At 54.9% G+C, this 19,788-nt stretch overlaps 1 protein-coding gene across 1 annotated transcript in view; it reads right to left on the bottom strand.

Moving 5' to 3' along the window:
- The window catches only part of CROCC2 (ciliary rootlet coiled-coil, rootletin family member 2), a gene marked incomplete at both ends in the record, with an annotated part of 56,843 nt that overhangs the window by 25,475 nt on the left and 11,580 nt on the right, over nucleotides 1–19,788 (bottom strand). Inside the window, 15 exons of the mRNA XM_081096026.1 lie at nucleotides 1,532–1,708; nucleotides 2,347–2,516; nucleotides 2,970–3,097; nucleotides 6,116–6,309; nucleotides 10,809–10,976; nucleotides 11,298–11,444; nucleotides 11,737–11,881; nucleotides 12,341–12,523; nucleotides 13,273–13,472; nucleotides 13,685–13,891; nucleotides 13,992–14,081; nucleotides 14,168–14,264; nucleotides 15,343–15,570; nucleotides 16,174–16,280; nucleotides 19,123–19,288. Coding sequence (XP_080952152.1) covers nucleotides 1,532–1,708; nucleotides 2,347–2,516; nucleotides 2,970–3,097; nucleotides 6,116–6,309; nucleotides 10,809–10,976; nucleotides 11,298–11,444; nucleotides 11,737–11,881; nucleotides 12,341–12,523; nucleotides 13,273–13,472; nucleotides 13,685–13,891; nucleotides 13,992–14,081; nucleotides 14,168–14,264; nucleotides 15,343–15,570; nucleotides 16,174–16,280; nucleotides 19,123–19,288 — 2,407 coding nt within the window. The remainder of the gene's footprint in view (nucleotides 1–1,531; nucleotides 1,709–2,346; nucleotides 2,517–2,969; nucleotides 3,098–6,115; nucleotides 6,310–10,808; nucleotides 10,977–11,297; nucleotides 11,445–11,736; nucleotides 11,882–12,340; nucleotides 12,524–13,272; nucleotides 13,473–13,684; nucleotides 13,892–13,991; nucleotides 14,082–14,167; nucleotides 14,265–15,342; nucleotides 15,571–16,173; nucleotides 16,281–19,122; nucleotides 19,289–19,788) is intronic.

Genomic DNA, 19,788 nt, shown 5'->3' with positions numbered 1-19,788 from the left:
GTTTCATCATGTGGCCAGTGATTCTGTCAATCACACCTATAGGAGGACCCCAGTGAAAACCCTAGACCACCCTGATATGCCAGAGGGTGATGTGCCTGATTCCAGGGGAGAGACCTCATCCCACATGTCTGTTCATTGGAGTGGTCCTGATTTATGTCCTTTAAATAACTCTGTAATCATAAGTGTAGCACTTTCTTGAGTTCTCTAGATGATTCTGGAGAATCACTGAACTCAGGGCTTCTGCACAGTCCTTTGTGCCATCCCCAGACATTCCCCAAATTCCCTTCCCTCCCTACCCAACCACCTCCTGCTCCTCCTTTACAGTCTCACTCTCCCTCCCCCAAGGCCACCACAGCTACAAAGCCTTTTCCTCCTCCTCCTCAGGAAGCGGAGGGTGGAACAGCTATGAGCACAGACCCCAGTGTGCTGTGCAAGCTGGGGCAAGGTGGTCACCATGTGTGAACCTTACTTTTCTCACCAATAAAATGGGGCTAATAAGAGCATGTACCTCAGCATGTTGAGAGAAGCAAGTTAAAAATGCATGGAGTCTGACAATAAACCTTGGTGACTCCTGCTACTGGAACCCATCCCCTGTGGTTTGTAATTTGTGCCAACACCTGAGAGTTCTATCACTTTATGTGACAACACATTGAATACGTTTACTTGTCCTTCCATTCACTGGACAGTGAATACTTCACGGTGTCACAGTAAAATGAAGAGCCTGGACTCAGAAGGTAACTTTTACATGTCCAGTGTCTGAATCTCAATAGCCGGGGGATGGAAGGATAGTCAGAAGAGTAGTTGGATACATGGATGGATGAATGGCTGGCTAATCAGATAGATGGATGTATAGTCGGATGAATGGTGGATATGAATGGACAGCTGAGTGTGTGGACAGAGAGAAGGCTGTTTAAATGAAGAAATAGATGGATGGTCAAGTGAGTGGTTGGATAGGTGGATGGTCAGATGAGTGGATGGATAGTCATGTTGATGGAAGATTGGGTACATGAATAGCTGGATGGATGTTTAAGCAAATTGATGAATTGATGAACAGTGATGTGTGTGAATAGACAATTGAGTATGTGGAGAGATCGCCATGTACGTGGGTGGACAGCTGGGTGTGTGGATAGAAGAATGGAGTCAGGTGAATGAATGGTTAATGGACAAGAAGTTGAGGGACAGTTGAGTTGCATGGATGTATGGACAGATAGATACATGAGCAGATGGATGAATGGATGGATAGACAGATGAAAGGATGGATAGATGGATAAAGGGATGGGTGGATGGATGGATGGATGGATGGATGGACAGATGGGTGGATGGGTGGATAGGTGCGTAGATGGATGGTGGATGGATGGATGGGTGGATAGGTGCGTGGGTGAATGTCTGTCCTCCAGGACTGCTGTGGAAGACCAGCACTACAGTAGCAGTGACCTGGAAAGGCTTCCCCTACACAGCCCTCTTGCTGGGCCAGAGGAGGCGTGGTGAGGTGGAAGTGAGCACATCCACTGCCTCACAGTCCCCCCATTACCTGTTGCATCTCATGTTCTAGTTGGAGGAGGCTCTCATCCCGTTCATGCTTCAGGCTCTGAATTTCCTCCTTCAGAGCCTCCCTCTTGGCTGCACTTTTTGCCACCAGCTCCTTCTCCTGTTCCAACCTGCATGCTGCCACCTTCTTCTCCTCTGTCAGAGACAGACTGAGGGTCTCCTGGGCCAAGACGAAGGGACAGGCTGTGAGGACCATACAGGTCAGGACATGTGAGACCAGCAGTGCCTGTGGTCTGAGTGAGACCTGGTTCATGGGACTCCAGGGCAAGACAGGTCCCCAGGGATTGTCGAGCTGGCTGCAAGCCCCTTGTCTCACACACCGTGTCACTGAAGCAAGAGCTGCAAAGGGGCTCTCTGGGCCTCCACCTCCACCTCCTCTATCTGACATGAACTAACAGTTCAAAGGCCTTTCCTGAGCCTCCACGGCATGCCACGCACCAGTGACATGCATGAGGTGTGCAGGCATGTCAAACAAGGCCTGCAGGAGTCTTGGCCAGTGGGATGGCTCGGATGGGTGATGAAACGCCCTCCAGCTTCGGCCCTCAACCTGCAGCCAGGTCAGTCAATGCCCACAGCTGGCCCCTCCTTCGAAGGAGAGGACCTAGCCACACTGGCTCAGCCCCATGACCTAGCTGCCCACCTTATCTATGAAGGGCCCTCTCTGGCCCCCACCTGAGTGTGGCCTGGCACCTCTGCCTCCTGCCTGGTCTCCTAGGACCCCTCCCCTGAGGGTCTTCCATGATCTGGGACATGTAAATTCCCAGGAGTGGCAGCAACTGGTGGCCTAGGGAAGCAGACCTTCTCCCTCTGGAGCCGTGCGATGTCTTCACAGTGGGCCAGTGCCTGGCTCTCCAGGGCCAGCTGTGCTTCCCGCTCCTGCTGCGCCATCTGCCGCTGTAGCTGCCCAATGTCCCACTCCAGCTTCGTCTCCTGGACCTCCCAGGTGCCTTTCAGTTGCTCTAATTCTACTGCAAAGTGACATATGTATCCAGGATTGGCCACAGGGCCCCATGCCATGGAACACCCTGTGGCCTGTGCAAGCCCCCTGTGGAGTGACAGCTACCTGCTCTGAGGATGCTGCCCAAGCAGGCAGGGACAAAGTCCCACCACAGCATGTATTCTGGCTATGGCCAGGCCTAGGGGCTGGGTGAGCCACACATGGTGAGGTGGGCTGAGCAGGGGTGGGAGCTCAGGGAATGGGGCAGGGGCTGCCACACTGACCCAGGTCTAGACCCTGGGAAGCAGACTGGGCAGGCCACCCCTCACAGATGAACCCATTTAGCTCCAGGAGCTCCAGGCCCGAGTTGGTGCCCTTCCTGGGGGACCAGGCAGTGGGAGCAACACTTTGGGACTGAGCTCTACGGAAGGGGCCCTTCTGGGCCATGTGGGGAGAAGAGAGACAGGCGGGGCTGCTGGAGCACCTTGCAGGGCCTGCCGGGCCTGCCGGGCGCTCTGGGCCTCTCCCTCCAGATGTTCTTGCTGTGCCTGCAGCTGCTCTGCCAGCTGTTGAGCCTCAAAGAGGCTGCTCTCCAGCACATCCCGCTCGGCCCTGTGGAGAACCATCAAACAGCGGGCCAGTCACCAAGCGATCCCATTTGCTGCTGGCAGGACAGAGCTTGCCAAAGCCAGGCTGGTAAGTCAGAGAATAAACAGAGGACATTTCTTTCATCTTAAATCTGTAATAACAAATTGATCCCACACAAAAAACGTTTCAGGTGGATGAAAAGCTAAATGAAAAAAAACCCCACAAAAATACAAAAACAAACAAACAAACAGAAACAACAACAATAATAACTAAAGCACTTAGAACTGTAAAGGTAGTAGAAAAAAATACAGAAGGGTATTTTATAATCTTCTTAAGAAAGACACAAACAACAGAAGATAAAAATAAAGAAGCTGATAGGTCTGAATATACTTCAAGATAGGGAGGGAGCGCTTTCCTGCAGAAAAGATTCCACAAACCAACTTAAAAGATAAGGAACAGACTTGAAGAAAAAAAAATCTGCACTAAATATACACAGGGCCCATAGCCATCATATACAAAAAGCTCCTACTAATCAATGACAGAAAGTCCGCTGACTCTACAGAAAAATGAGAAAAATGACTGTTATTCACACAAAAATCCACAGATGGTTAATAAACATATGAAACTTGCTAACCTTCTTCAGTACTCAAGGAAATTAAAACCACAACCAGGCACTCAATTACCAAAAGACTGAAGCAAGGATAATACCCAGTGCTGGTTAGGGTGCCTGACCTCTAGCAGCAACCCCACCTTCGGGTGTTAGCACCTTAGAAACACACTGGACCAACAACGCTGCACAGGGTGCTCACGGTGGCTGGGGAGCTGCACTTGTCTTCAGAGCTGGCGGATGGCAGAGTGTTGTGGAAATGATGGCACGTTGTCAGTCGTAAGGAGGATGAGGAAACGCTTTCACCTAAAGAGTTGCTCTGAGAAGCAGAACCTCACACGTGTGGCTCCATTATAGGAGAAGCTGCCTCGCGCCTCTGCACCCACGCGCACGCTCAGAAGGACCTGGGACGAGCACAGCCCTGACAGCAGCCCCCATTTCTGGGGAGGTGGCTTGAACACAGCCAACCCATTAGCATCAACCAGCCAGTGAGCATGTTTTAAGTGTTGCTCTGCTCTGCTGTGCTGGGTGACGTACACATGGGCACCCCACAGACACTGAACACAAATCCCACATGAGCACACAAATGGCCAATGCGCAGCCCCACGATAGCCCATGAGCCAGGGCAGGCCGTGGGCCTTGGGCAGCCTCGCTAGGTTCACACCGCTACCACCACTACTGGGGGTTGGGCACTTTCACACCTTCCAGGGGCCCGATACCTGCACAGCTCAGAAATTTTGCTTCTCTGAGACCCTGGTTCCCCCTCCAGTCCCTACCTGGTCAGCACCCACATGTTCCCCACTCTCTCTACCTAAACTGCTTTCCCTACCCAGAACCTTCCTCCACCCAGAGGCCCTCCAGGTCTCCTCTGCTGCTCAGAATCTGCACCTGGAGGCCGGAATCTAAGGGCATGTCTAGTCTTACCCTCCACAGGAGCCCACAGGCAGCTCAGCCTCCCGAGGCCAGCCAGGGTGAGCGTGGGGTATGCAGGCAGGGAACCCAGTCCATCTCCCAGACTGAACAGCATGCTGGCACCCTGTGAACTGAGGGCGTGTCCCCAGGGCCTGGGGCCCTCCCACATCAAGCTGACCATGGAGGTTTCACCAGGAGACCTGGAGCAGGACCGCTCACGCTGAGCGGTCATCAATACGGTCTGGGAACTCTTGAAAACTGAGCCGGCCAGAGAGTCCCACCCCAGCGAAATAAACACGCACCGCGGGTGCCAGGCAGACATGGTTTCGGGACAAGTCCCGAGCAGCCCTGTCATCAGCAGCTCAGATGGGTCATCCTGAAATGCTGTTTGGTGGGTATGTGACTGTGCAGGGGTCCTGGGCCCAGGAGTCAGGCTCGAGTTGGTGCAGGATCCCAGGTTCCCGAAACCACTGACCAGGGCCCATGATCCAGGGCCCATGATCCAGCAGCTCATGCTGGTGGGAGGAAAAGGGCCTCCAACCACACTGCCCTCTGAGCACTGTGGGCCTAGGAGGCGGTGGGCAGGGTCCTGTGACCCTCTGCTTCTGACAACCCACCCCAGCCTTAGTCAAGTTTCATCAATTTCCACCAAGCTTTCATTTATCAATTTCCAAAAGCTTTCATTTTGAGGAGAGGATTGTCTGAGAAGATGTACAAGGACCCCCAGATTCTGGCATTCCAGGAGGAAATCTTTTCTAGAAAAGTACTCGGATATTCCTGAGAAGGGCCCAAAAGGTCCAGAGGCTATGGGACCAGGTCAGCTCACGAGGCACAGCCTGCAGGGCACCCCTGGTGTTGCCTAAAGTGCCCATTCCATGTCTTCTGGAAGTGGCCCCATGGTCACTGAGCTCACTGTGGCCCCACTCTCTGCTTGGTAGTTCCCTGGGGCTGACACCCCCTCCCCCCGACTCCAGGGATGAGCATATGACCCGGCAAGCCAATCTGAGCCCTGTGACTCACTGAATTGGTTCAGGGACATGAAGTAGCTCAGGATGGTTAATGGCAGCAACTCTTGGGCCTTGTGGGGAGAAGGGCACTCTGTGTCTGCTAGAGGAGGAAGCCTGGAGGAGCCACTGACCACCTTGCCACCTCTCACCCTGAGCCCTTGAACCAGACCTCCTCAGGATTGAGCAGCACTGAGGGGGGAGAGGCAGGGTCCTACGGGCACTGTGGGAGTACCTGGATCCAGCCTTGCCTGAAGCCATGTATACCTTAAACGTCTCAGATCCACGAGTAAGACATTCCATGTTGTCATTCTGCAACTTGCCACCTGCCGGTGCAGCCACCTCTCACAGAAAGGCCACCCAGAACTCTCACTGGGCCCACCTCACTCACAGTCTCTCTGCCATGCAAACATACCCTCCCTGGCCCACCATTGCTAGGTGAATGCCTGCCCCCTGCCGCACTGCAGCCTCCCCGAGGCAAGGCCAGGCACACACACCCTGTCCATAGCCCCTGGGTACCTGAGATCAGCTGCCTCCTCAGCCGTGAGCCGGCCCTGCCTCTCCAGGGCCTCCTGCTTGGCCAGCAGCTGAGCTCGCTCCTCCAACAAAGCCTCCTTCTCCTGAAGGGCCGTCCGGAGAGTGTCCATCTGCGCCTCCTGGTCCCTCAGGCTCTGGGCCAGCTGCTCCTCCAGGGCCTGTTTCTTGCATGTGACCTAGAGGAGGGGGCAGGGGAGAGTCCAGCAGAGAAAGAGCGAGTGGGAGGGTGAGCGGGGCCTCTTCAAGGAAAAGCAGGACTTCAGAAGAAGTGGTGTCATGCAGAATGGAGTGAAGAAAAGGTAGAGGAGAGTGACTATGAGACACATGGGACCTCAGAGTGCTCACGGGCTAACGCAGCAGAGGCCTCCGCGCCTGTGACCATGATGGAGGAGTTACTGAACTGAGCATGCCCAGCTTCCAGTCTACATGGTAATCTTGGTTAGACCACAAGTGTCCAGGGGGCAGGAAAAATTGCACAGAAATGGCAGTAGAAGGTGACAGAGGACCAGGTTGCTACAGACTAACACTTCCACCAACAACATCACAAAAATCTAGATAAAATACACCATGGAATCTGAGTAAGGCCTGCGGAGCTGCCAGGTCAGCTGGGATGGAAGGATCTGAGATCTTGGAGAGAAGGGATTGAGCCCACATCATTAGGTATCTTGTCCCTCTTCAGAGAATGTGCTGATTTAAAAGTTTAGGCTGAGAAATTGGGAAGTCAAGGACAGCTTCTGGCAATATTATGATCTTAGGGGGCCAAAAACTTAAATTCAGAGCCTTTGAAGCAGAAGGATCCTGATAAACACCCCAGGTTTCTAGTTGTATGCACAGAAGGGCTTCACCCTAGTAATAGAGGTGGATCAGAACAGACCATCCCTCAATCATGGATTATGGTGATCATCTACCCTCACTACCTACTAGAATCAAAAGTAAATCCTCTCTGGAAGAATAGCATCATCAAATTATTTCTATAGTTTTAAAATATGATAATTGACATTTGATCAACATTACCAGGGATATCAGAAGATCACGTGGCAAAAACCATGTGTAAGAACATCAAATAAACACAGATACCTCCTTGTCTCTTTAAACTTTAAAATAGCTGTGATTAAATGTTCAAGAATGTGAATGGCAAGATGTAGAATTTTACCATAGAAGTAGAAACAAAATATAAGCAACATAATTTTAAAATACAATAAGCAAAATTAATAAATATAATGTTTCAATGACAGATTAGACAGAGGTCTAATAATCTGGAAGACAGACAAAAGAATGTATTCAGACTGAATCATGAAAAGAAAACATGATGGAAAATACAGAAAAAAGTGTAACAGACACATAGGGCAAGGCCTAACATATGTATAATTGAAGTTGCAGAGGGAGAGAAGAGAGAATATTTGAACAGACACCAGACAGAAATTTGGCAAATCTAATAAAATGCATCAAGCCACAGATTTAAAATGAGCCATAACACCCTAAAAAGATAAAGACAATGAAAATGTCACATAGATATATCTTAGTTCTAAGTTTCCAAATACCAAAATAAAGGAAAATATTTTTAAAATCAGAGGGGCAAACCCCCCTCCCCTGAGACATTACATTTAAACGAGCAACAATAAGTCTGACATTTGACTTCCAAATAGCAACAATGACAGTCAGAGGATGGTGGAATCTATATATATAAAACCTGAATATGCAAATAGACCGAACAGTGGAACAACTGAACAACCAGTCGCTATGATGAGCACTGACCACCAGGGGGTGCGTGTGGAACATGGTGGGCGTTGGCCATGGCGGGATGGTGGAGCAGGTGAGTGGGACCCCGGTCACTGATTTGGGGCGAGCCTATGGTGGTTACTGAAAATTCTTTGCTCCAGCACACATGATCGCGCCCGGTGCTCATACCTGCTGCTGGTGCCCAGCACCAGTCTGAATCACTCACCCAATCGCTCAGCATCGTCAGCGGGTGGGAGTTGTGGTTGCCAGCCCCAATCATCCCTGAGGGCTTCTCCACCTCCCCCTGCTCCTGAGGGGTGATCGGGGCAGCAGCCGCCACTCGCACCCGCTGACAGCACCGGCCCTGCGCTCTCACCCGCTATTGCGAGGGAGGCCAGCACCGTCAGAGTGTGGGAGTGGTGGCGGCCGAAGCAGGGCTGCCGGCAGACAGAGGACTGGAGGCCACGGCAGGAGGGGCCGGGTGGGGGTGCGGAGGATGGGCCAAGACCCACCCCTGTGCCCACCGCAGCCTTACGGCCCACAGTTCCTTTCAAGTTCCCCTGGGCCCCTAGTGAAACTATAAAAATGCTGAAAGAAAATAATGGCTATCCTAATATTCTATACCCAGCAAAAATAAACAAAAAGACCAAAAATTTCTGCATCTGACAATGGTGAAGTAGATTGTTGGAGGCCAACCCTCCCACCTAGAATGGCTAGAAAAGCTGCACCCTATATCTCCAACATATCTGTGTGATGGCCAGAAAGATACCAAGGCAGCCATGGCCCAAAGGGGCCTGATTACTGAGAGACATGTATTCAAATTAGCCTGACATTCTACCCAGATTTCCCTTGGAAGTATCTGCTAGCACATAAGTGGTGCAGAGCCCATGGCCTCAGGAGCCAAGGACAAACACAACATGGGCAGGAGAGACAGCCACAGACTGAAGAGGAACTCTGAGTAGCCCTATACCTGTTAAAGAAACTGAATTTATTATCAAAACGTTTCTCACAAAGGAAACTGCAGATTCAAATAACTTCACTAGTGAATCCTACCAACATTTAGAAAAAAATAACACCAAATTTTAAAACACTTCCCAAGAAACAGAGGAGGAGGAAATATTTTCCAACTTACTTTATGAGGCCCTGATTCCAAATCTGACAAAAACATTATGAGAGGAGAAAATTACAGACCAACATTCCTCATGAATAAACATGCAAAAGTCTTTCACAAGATATTATGAAATTTAATTGAAAGATATATAAAATATCTGTTAACTTATGACCAAGTAGGGTTTATCTCAGGTAGACAAGGTTGGTTTAACATTAAAAAATTAACCAATATAATTCATCACATTAACAGAGTGAGAATAATGACATGATCATCTTAATAGATACAGAAAAAATGTTAACAGAATGCAAAGGCTCCGGATTTAAGCAAAAGGGAACATTGTCAATCTGATAAGAGACATTTATAAAATGCCTACAGATAATATCATTCTTGAGGGTGAAATATTGAATTTTTTCCTAGTATTGTCATTGGTGGAAGGAAGGCCACTCACCACTTCTTACTGACTTTGTTCTGTTGGCCTTTAGTCAGTGCACAGAGAGAAGAAGAAATACAAGCGCTGAAGCCATAGAAAAAGTGAAGTCTGTTATTCCCAGATAACATGAAAATGTGCTCAACATCTCCTGTTATCAAGAGATGTAAACTAAACCACAATGATCTATAACTCCACACACATGGGAGAGCTAAAAAGTAAAAATGGGTGATACCAAGTGTTGACAAGGCCAAGGAGCAAAGGGAAGTCTCCCCGCTGTTGGCGGTAGAGTAAAACGACAGACCCACTTTGGAAAACTGCTTGGCAGTTTCTTATAAAGTTCAGCACACACCTATCCAATGACTCCACAACTTCACTCCTATATATTTACTCAAGAGAAATGAGAATATATACACAAGTGTTCATACCAGTCTTGTCCATTATCGCCCCAAACCCAAATGCCCCGCCACAGGTGAATAGGTATGGAAATGTCATTTATTTGTACAATGGAATATTACTACGTAGTGAAAAGGAACACACCCTTGATTCACCTGACATTATGGATGGCTCTCAAAGCCCTGTTGACATAGAGAAGCTGGGCACAAAAGCATCTGTACTGTGACTCCATTTACAAAAAGCTCTAAAACAGGCGACGCCAGTCTTGGTGGTACGTGGCAGAGCAGAGGCTGCCAGGGGTGGGGTGCCTGGAGGGGCATGAGGAAATGGGCTGGGCTGGTGGAGCAGACCTACGTCTTGGTCTCAGTGGTGGCTACACAGGTGCATGGAGCTGTCAAACCTCACTGAACTGTACACTGGCATATTGGATGTAACCGTGTAATTAAATACAGAGGAAACCAATGACTGAAAAAGGGACACGACAGAGTCTCAGAAGCCAAAAGAGGCTGCGCTGAGTCCCAAAGGTAGGTGACAGGGGCCATGGAGTCTGAATGCCACTGGGGGCCCAGAAAATAGCAAAGTTGCTTCAGTGTAACTACCCCCTAAGTGTGGCCTCCTCCTCAACACAAGATTTATGTCAATAGAAGACCTGGGAATCAGTGACCGAGTGAATAAGTGAGTCCAGCCGCGGACGAAAGGCAACAACATACAGGAAAAAGCAGTGAAGCCTTTGAGCCCTGAGTGTGCGGAATCACTGGGCCTCTGACCCCTAATGAGGGGCGGAACTCAGCCCCCGGGGTTGGTGGCAGGTATGATGTAAAGGTTCTTCTTTGCATACCCACCCCCTGTCCTCTCCCTGCCTTTGAATGCAGCCAAGTCAGTCAGCACTGCAGTCAGAATGCGCCGGTGCTGACAGCCTGAGCCAGTGCGATGTGGTGAGGTGACCTGTGACCCGTCCACACCACAGAAAGGGTGGCCCTGCAGGGTGGGGCCAGAGCCAGGAGCCCCTGCAGACCTCTCACCTGGCCCGCCTGCTCCTGCAATTGGGCTCTCTCACGCTGGAGCTGGTCTGCCTGCCCCTCCAGCTGCTCCAGCTGCTGCTCTGCCAATGCCAACCGCTCCCTGGCGTCTGCCCACTCCTGCCTCAGCACTTGCTCCTGCTCCCGCAGCCGGTCCCCCTCCTGTTGCAGCTGCCGGGGGAGGGGGGGGTGTTGGGGGAGTCAGCATCCAGGCCATGCCCCACACACCTGTGCCTCCATGGGCTGACCATCTCTCCCTGGACTGCCTTGGTGTGTGTGGCCTTCCCTCCACAGGCCCACTGTCCAGGCCCACTGTCCCTATGTGGGCCTCTTCTCCACACTCCTGTGCTCAGTCCAGGAATGGAAGAGGTGGGGGGAGATGGGTGCAGGGAGGATTTTAGGCTCAGAGATCAGAGCTGGGACCGAGTCTCATGGCCACCCTGGGGAGTGTGAGGCTCAGGGGAAGGGCTGCTCACATGGCCCTCGTCTCACCTGCAGGACCTGGTGGGTCAGGCTGCCTTTGTCCTTCGCCAGGCCCTCCATCAGGGTGGCCATCTTGGCCAGGGAGTCCCTTTGCTGCACCCCCTCTGACTTCAGCTGGCTCACAAGCAATTCCAGGTCAGCATTGCTGGACTCAGCCTAGGGTTGGGGGGGGGGGGGCGGGTAGGGAGGGCAGTGGTCACCCTGAGGGGGCATGCCAAGGAGGGACTTTCAGATTCACAGGAGGAACTTTCTCCCCGGCAGAGCTGTTGGTGCCAGGGAAGGAGGGAGCCCCTCGTCATGGAGGTGTGCAAGCTGGAGGTCTGGGTAGGATGGGTGTGGGAAGGGAATCCCACAGTGAGGAGGCCTCAGGGTAAACAGCAGCCCCTGAGCACTAGAGCTGCGGCCAGGAGAAGTGAAGGATGGCCTGGTGGGAGAGACAGAGGCATACCCGAGCCAGCGTGCCATGCAGGGCCTCCCTCTCACTCTCCAGAACGTCCCTCTGTAGCCGGGCTGCATTCAGTGCCTCCCGGGCCGACACCAGCTCCTTCTTGAGCCCTGAGACCTTCTCCTCCAGCTGCTCCAGGCGTCCTTGACTAAGGTCCCCAAATCAGAGGTAGAGGGTGTGAGGCTGGCTCAAGGCAAGACAGGCCACCTCACAGGACCTAGCAGGCAGGGTGGCCGCCTGCAACTTCCTCCAAGCCCAGGGACCCCCAGAGGAGCCCAGGTCACTCTGGAGGCCTGAACTTGGTGAGTCCACAGGGTGGCATCTGAACCAGAACCCTGTTTCCCGGCTGGGGGTGGGGTTCTGTCCATGCCTCAGTGGACTCACCTGGGTGCACACATGCTGGGGGCACCCCCTCTCCTGGGCCCGAGGTGGTGGATTTGCTGGGGCAGGCACTGGGTGGATGTTGGGCGGGTGTTGGGGCGATGGCTCAGCCTACAGGAAGCCTGGAGAGCCTGTCACCCCCACTGTCTCGGTGGGTGCCCCCACTCCCGGAAACAAGGTTGCTAAGGAAGCGGTCCCCTTAGTGGATGAGGACGCTGAGGCCCACCTGGTCTGCAGCTCCCTGCGGCTCCGCTCGCCCTGCTGCTCCAGCACCTCCTTCTGCTGTGTCCAGAGCAGGAGGCTTCTCTGCAGCTCAGCGTTCTCAGCCTCCCTCTTCTGCTTGTCCATGTCCCAAACATCCATCTTGCCCCTTAGCTCCTCCACTTCCAACTCCAGAGCCTTCTTCTCTCTGGGAGCAGGGGAGGCCAAGGTTGGGGCAGCCTTGGAGGAGGGGAGCCTGGAGACCCACACGGGGTACATTCCAGCCTCAGCCCACTGCCAGGAGGATGTGCAGGGCAGGGTGGGCGCCAGACATGAGGGCCCCTGGGGGCAGGAGCTCAGGGAAGTGTGGGGAGGGATGAGGAAGATCCAATAACCTCCAGCCCCAGGACAGCCTGCAAGGTGGGGTGGCCAGCAGCTTGTCCCCTCCTGGTGGCCCTTGGGAGTCCTTAAAACGCAAAGGCTCCTGGTGCAGCCCTGTGCTCAGCCCTCTGCCACCCGCAGGCCCGGCTCCACCAGTCCTTGCAGAACTTGCTGGACGGAAGAGACATCTCTCCACCTGCACCTTCCCAGCTCCACATCTGCTTGTACTGCTCACCTGTCCTGACGGCCCTGGGCCCTCCAGATCCAGCTCCCTGTGTGAGGCTGTGCTCAGCGCTGACCCACTCAGAGTCCTTGCCGCATGTCACCTTTCCGCCAGGGACCTGAACCTCAGCTGCACCCCCTGGCCCTGGCCCCCGAGGCCTCCATTTCCCAAATGCCCTTTAAATCTGGCCATGTTCCCTCCATGCTGAGGGGCCCACCTGTCCTCAGGAATCATGGCCCACTCCCTCCTATGTGGAAGGTTTGTGGGGGAAGCGTCCCCAAGCTGGGACGGCCCGCTCTGTCCAACCTGGACCCAGACAGCTCATCGCCCTGCCCAGCCCTCAGGCCAGCCACCTTCCCAGGAGCTCGCTGGCTGCCCTGCAGTGCTGTGCCTTCTGGCTCTGTGCCTCCAGCCTGTCCAGGAGGTCCCCGTGCTCCTGCTCTCGCTCCTGCAGGAGTCTCCGGGAGGCTCGCAGCTCCCGCTGCCTCTCTGACAGCTGCTCCCGGAGCCTGGCCGCCACCGCTTGGGAGGACTTCAGCTGTAGACGCAGCTCCTGCTCGGGGTGGGGTGCGGGGGGAGGTAGCATGAGCTCCCTCCGGCCTGGGCAGGCCTTTGAGCACAGACCCCCCCAGAAAGGATGCACCTAGGGCAGAGCCCCCTCCCTGGGGCTGTGGGTCTCAGGGGCAGGTCCTATAGCAACACCTGTCAGCCCCATGGGTTTCACATCCCCGTGGGGCCCAGGGTACAGCTCTGGTGGCTGCCCACCTGTTCCTGCTGCCTCCTCCTCTCAATAGCTGCCTGCACAGCCCGCAGCGCAGGGTCTGGGCTGGCCCGGGAGTGGGCCCGTGGTGGAGATGCACCCCAGTGAAGGGACGAGGTGCGTGGAGGGCTCCTCAGTGGACTCTGTGCCTTCTCCCTGTCAGTGCTGCTGCTCTGTGCCAGCTCTGGGCACCTTGAGTCTGCCTGGGCCACCTTCACAGTGTGGGGAGAGCGCTCAGGGCCATGTCCAGTGGGGACCTCCCAGATTATCCCCCACATCAGCTGGACCCCCCGGACCCAAGATGGCCTGCACCTCTGTGATGATGTTCAAAACACGCCGCAGGGACTTCACTTCCTCCTTCAGGCTGTCTGCCGCCAGCTGGCCTCCACTGCGCCAGGACTCCTGTGCCCAGGCAGACCCCTTAGCAGGGCGGCAGACGCTCCGGCCCCAGAGCCCCCACACCCCACCACGTCCCCAGCCCCACGCACTAGTCTCTGGACATCCATTCTGAGGGAAGAAATGGTTCTTTCCTTCTCCGAGTTTTGCTCTGTGAGCCTCTCCACCAGCAATGTCTGCTCGGAGAGTCTGCAGAAAAGTCGGGGGCGGGGGGCAGGGTGGTCAGCAGAGAGCCCAGAGCCCAGGGCACCGGTGGGCCCTGAAGACCACCTGGCTGAATCAGACTCCTCCTGTGGTGTGGCCGGGCCTCAGGCATTGGCCACATCTGTCTGAGTGGACCTCAGTCCTGGTCTGGTCAGACACCTCTCTCCTACTTTAGAACCTTCAATGGCTCCCACTGTCTTGAGAGTAAAGCACAAACCCCAAAGTCAGGATCCAAGGGCCCAGGCTGACCCTGACTCAGACCCTGCCCTGCCCTTGGGGCCAGCAGATGCAGTGCTCATCTGGGGCCTTTGCCCGCCACTGCCCTGCCTGGACTACCTCTGCCACCACAAGTCTAACAGTGAGTGAAGATATTATTGTCCCTTCCCAGGACCCACCTTCTTCTCCTGACTCCCCATGGCACCTGGATCTCCTTTCCCATAACCCCAGAGTACTCTTCTCTGAGTACGGGGGCCCTGAGTGCTGCCCTGCAGGATGTACGGGACAACCCGCACCCCATGAACTCCTGCTCCCTTGAGGGCAGGGCAGGCCCCATCCTGTCAGCTGGCAGGGTGTCTGTGGCCATGTGAGCCCCAGGCACCCAGATTCTGTGGAATTGTGCCCTGTGGACTTCTGTGGGGAGCTATTTCCCTGTTTTCTGCTGAAGGAAACATACTTCAAGCCCCCGATGCGGGTTCTGTGTGCAGAACAACCCATGCTTCCTCTGAGGCTCATGGACCCCAGATGGGCCCGGCCCACTGCCTGCTCTGCTTCTCAAATAGTTGACCCCAAAGCAAGTGCCCGCTCCTGAAGGACGTGCCTTTAGCCCCAAGGACAGTCCACTTGTATCCAATGCAGTGTCCACGGAGACCCTCCAAGTTGGGCAGCTCTAACTGGCCTGCAGGGCTGGAAGGAGTTTGGGCTTGCCTACCCGCGGGAATGTCATGTGGCAGCTGGAATAACAACTGCCTATCACTTGGATCCCTGGCTGCGGGGCAGATAGGAAGCGGGCACAGGGTGCCCCCACCCTGACCTCCACTGTGCGATAGCCCTCTCAGGCACCCACCTGGCCTGCAGTGCCACCTTCTCCGTGTCCCAGCGGCCCTGCAGCTGCAGCATCTCCCGCACCTTGTCCCGCAGCTGCTGCTCCAGCCAAGCACCCTGCAAGGCCTGCCTCTCCAGGGCACCTGCCGAGCTGCTGGCCGACAGCTGCAGGTTGGAGTTGAGGTTCAGGCAGGCCGTGTGCAGGCGCCGGGCTGTCCTGGCTGCCTCTGCTTGCATGTCAGTGAGACTCCTAGGGACAAGGCAGCACCCCCAGCTGAACCTCAGGGCCAGCTGTGGGCTCAGGGCCCTGAAGGTGTCCCACTGGCTAGGAGGGGCAGGGTATGGTCACATGGGTCCTGCTTTCTGCCCTCAGCAGACCCCCTTACCCTCCCCCGCCCCCATTCTCAGGAGAGGCCCCTACTGTGTGTTACCAACGGTCCCCATGTCACAGCCAGAGAGGTCCCCATGTCACAGCAAGGGCTCAGCAAGGCCACAGAGGACATGGACTCTCTCTGAGCCCTGTTTCCTTGTGTGCAGACGAGGGGCTGACAGGTCCCTCAATAATCCAAGGCAGACCCAAGAGGTGCCTGGCAAGGACTAGAGGAACTGGAAATTGTACCGTGTAGCTCCTCCCCTTCCGTCACCTCTGCCCTGCACCCCCTCCCTCCCTCTGTGCTTTAGTGCTTCTCAACCCTACCACCCTCCACCCCACAGGGACCCTGAGGCCCAGCAGGGCTGGGGCAGTGGCTTGTGAGCCAGGACAGCTCCTCCATGGGAGCAGCTTGGAGGGCCCCATACCTGGGCCACCATCAGATGCCCCTTCTCCTACACCCCGATGGGGCAGCTGGCTCACCTCTCAGAGGCAGATCGAAGCTCAGCCACCTGTGTTCGGAGCGCTGTCACCTGTCTCCACAGGAGGAGGAAGTCCTGGGGCTGTACCCCAAGGTGTGAACGCCGGGTCTGAAAGGAAGGGGCCCGTGCCCACCTCAGGTGCAGGCCCAGGCATGGGAAGTGAGAAGCCCTGTGACCCGTTCCTCTAGCTGTCACACTGGCCAGACCCCACACCCCCAAGCCATTCTGCAGCCCAATGGGCTCATCTTTCACAATAATGCAATCTGCCATCCCCAGAGAACCTGTGAAGGTGACAGCACCAGCTTCTGCCCAGGTCAGGACCCACTCAGCCTGGCCCTCTGGAGTGGGAGGCACTTCTGTAGCCCTCAGCTCATGTGCAGCGCCCCCCCCCCCCACAGGGTAGAGGCTCTGCCTCCTTCTCCAGAGTGGAGGGTGGCTTTTACTCTGGGAGGGCTCCTAAGATGTCCAGGTGTGTGGCCTGGCCCTTTTCCTTCAGAAAAAGCCTTTGCTGATCCCCTGCCCTGACCCCACGTCCCAGGTCCCCTCATTGGCCCAAACACTTTGCTGGGTGTCTTGTGTAGGGGGTGCCCCTCAGTGCCTGGCACAGGGTCCTCGGTATATGTGTGGAATAAGCTGCTTGCCCGGTAAGTGCAGGAGTGGCTGCCCGGACCAGCCTTCGCAGTAACTACACCTACATCCTTCAGATTCCACACTTCACAAGTCCTGAACTGGAGGCTGGGCTGGCCCACGTGGTGAGGAACACGCAGACCAGAAACCGATAAAGTCAGAGGTACATAGATAGCTTTTGCCAAATGGAGCAATTTCAACACATTTCCTTGACCTCAGGGGCTCAGGAAAGAGAGAGTAAAGCCCAGAGGCCACCCACCGGGGGAATCTAGTCACACAGAGAAGTGATACCCTGCAGTGGCACTCTGTGTAAGGTGTGCTAGAGGTGAGTAAACGTGAGGGTGAACTAGTACACACACATACATGCACACACGCATGTGCGCACACACGCACACACACACACACAAATGCTTGTATCCCCCAATTCATATGTTGAACTCCCAACCCCACTGTGTTGATGTCAGAGGGGGAACTTTGGGAGGTGATGAGCCATGAGAGGGGCTCTCATAATGGGGTTAGTGTCCTTATAACGGGGCCCAGAGAGCTTCCCGCCCCTCTGCCACGTGAAGTTATCCTGAGAAGGTTTGCGATCCAGGAAGGGGCCCTCACCAGTAACCGAATCTGCCAGCACCTTGATCTCAGACGTCCTGCCTCCAGAACTGTGAGAAATTAATGCGTTTATAAGCCCCCCGTCTGTGGGGTTTGTTATGGCAGCCTGGGTGCACTAAGACAGGAGGGAAAACTGCCTTCCCTGAGGGCCAGACAGCAAATTTCCAGTTTTCAGCCTGCATTCGCATAACTGGGGTGCTTTCAGAAAACTCAAGCTGAAAATTAACTTCAACATGGTCCCAAAGACCGTCAGAAGCTGTAAGCACCTGTCAGAAGCAAATAAAAATGCTCTCTAGAAGATACCACATTCATCCCAGCTGTCAAAGAATTTTCACAAAGTTCAGAGGGAAATAAGCAGCTCCCACTTTAAAAAAAACAAAACAAAATGAAGGCATCACCAAAGACACAAGGCACAAAGCACATGGAGTGGTGGCAGGAAGAGTGGAGGCAGAGCTTAAACCTCAGATACGAGACATCACACACAGGCCACAAGACAACTGCCGCTGCTATGCACCAGCATATACATGGCAGGCTGGAAAACAGGAGGAAAGAGTAAGATATTTGGGAAAGAACTCACCGGAACTCTTAAGGATGAAAAATACATTATTTGGAATGGAAGCCTAGTAGGCAAGTTTAACAGATTGGACACCTGAAGAGAAAACTGATGACCAGGAAGGTGGATTTGACGAAATTAACTAGAATATAGATCAGGGAATAGAGAGAAAGACGATGTGGGCAGTTCAGAAGCACGGAGGGAGCATGAGAATGGCTTACACACTCAGGCCGGAGAGGAGGCAGTGTGCAGAGTAATGGACACTTTCCCAAAATCACGAAAACACAGCGTCCCGAGGAAGTCTCAGCAGGACAGACAAACAGCAACCTCCACACAGACACATGGCAGTGAAACTGCAGGACAGCAGAGCCAAAGCCGAGACCCTAGAGCAGCCAGAGGGAGGAGGCAGACGGCCTTCCCCAGGACTCGGTCAGGATCAAAGGGGCTGGAAGCCAGAGACAGAAAGGGTGTCTTGGGGCTGCTGAGAGAACACATCTGCCAACCAGTGGGCTCAGTTCTTAAGGGCAAGGGGAGGAAAGACTCTGATAAACCGGAGCCACACCAGCTCAGACCTGTCCCCCAGCTCTCTGCGAAGACGTGGATGGCAGGGCATGGGGCGTGATCCATCTTAAATGTTACCCCTCTCAGGCTGAAAGTCCTGCTGTTGGTGACCACCTGTGAGGAGGAACAGCTTCTCCCTGCCAAGGCTTCACCTGCAGCACTTCGCCCTGACCCCCTCCCCCCCCCTCTAGCCCCCAGGGCTTAGGATGTCAGACAACTGTGACCAGGCAAGGCTTCGTGGCCCTGCTGGCCAGGGGCGGGGAGCCACGTGCTGCATCCTGCCCAGGAGGCAGGCCTCCGGAACAGATGGGTATGCTAGAGCCAGGATTCCAGCCCCTACTTTCCAGGTCTGGCCTCAGTCCTGCCCTGCTTCTCTCAAGCAGGAAGTCTCCCTACCTTACCCCCCCACCCCCCACCCCCGCAGACTGCTGTGGCCAAGCAGCGTGGGGGGGTGGCATGGCAGGAGGCCAGTGCCTTGCCCTCAAAGGGAAGCATGGCTGAAACCAGCTTCCCCTGTCCTGGTCCCTGCGGCCCATGCCCCCAGCAGCCACGGGCACTGGAGCAAGTATCCCTGCCAATGCGTGGAGGCCGAGGGAGCACCTGTCTCTCGGTCCGGCGCTGAGCCTCCCTCAGCTCCAGCTCGCCCCTCAGGCGGAGCACGCTGCCCGTCGTCCTGGCCAGCTCCTCAGCCAGCGCGTCGTTGGCTTTCTTCATGTGCTCCAGCTGTTCTCTCAGAAGGGCGTTCACCTGGGAGAGGCCGGTGCTCCTGGACGGGCGGGAACCACAGTGGTGGTGTGGGCAGGTGGCTCTGCTTAGAGGGGCTCGGAGACCCAGCCCTGAACCTCCTGGGCCCAGCCGATACCAGCTCAGGGTGCAGCTCCCTGCATGCCCCTAAGCAGCACTGACCATATGCAGTGGGTCCCCAATGGCCCCCAAACTGGGCCAACATCTGGATGCCACCCTGCCCCCCTCTTTCTCCCTTCTGAGCTTTCCTGGCTCTGCCCCCACAACTATGGTGGGCTCCTCAATCCTAGGTGCAGAGGTGAACCCCGAGACAAGAAAGAGGGGCAGGGCTGGGAGCCCTGGCCAGGGTACCAGGGCTAGGGGGTGGTGCCGTCCCTGCAGTGGGGCAGGTGAGAACAGGGAGGGGCAGCCCCCCACCGTGACCTGGGGGCCTTGTCCACCCAAGACAGGCCTGTGTGTGGAGGGATGCCAAACCCACCCTCCAGAGCCAGCATCTCCCTGCCAGGTGGCGAGGCCATGGCA

The sequence above is a fragment of the Myotis nattereri genome, assembly GCF_964212035.1.
Source record: "Myotis nattereri genome assembly, chromosome: 7".
NCBI lineage: Eukaryota > Metazoa > Chordata > Mammalia > Chiroptera > Vespertilionidae > Myotis > Myotis nattereri.
Note: the sequence above shows the minus strand (reverse complement) of the source record. Positions and strands in the feature narration are given on the sequence as shown.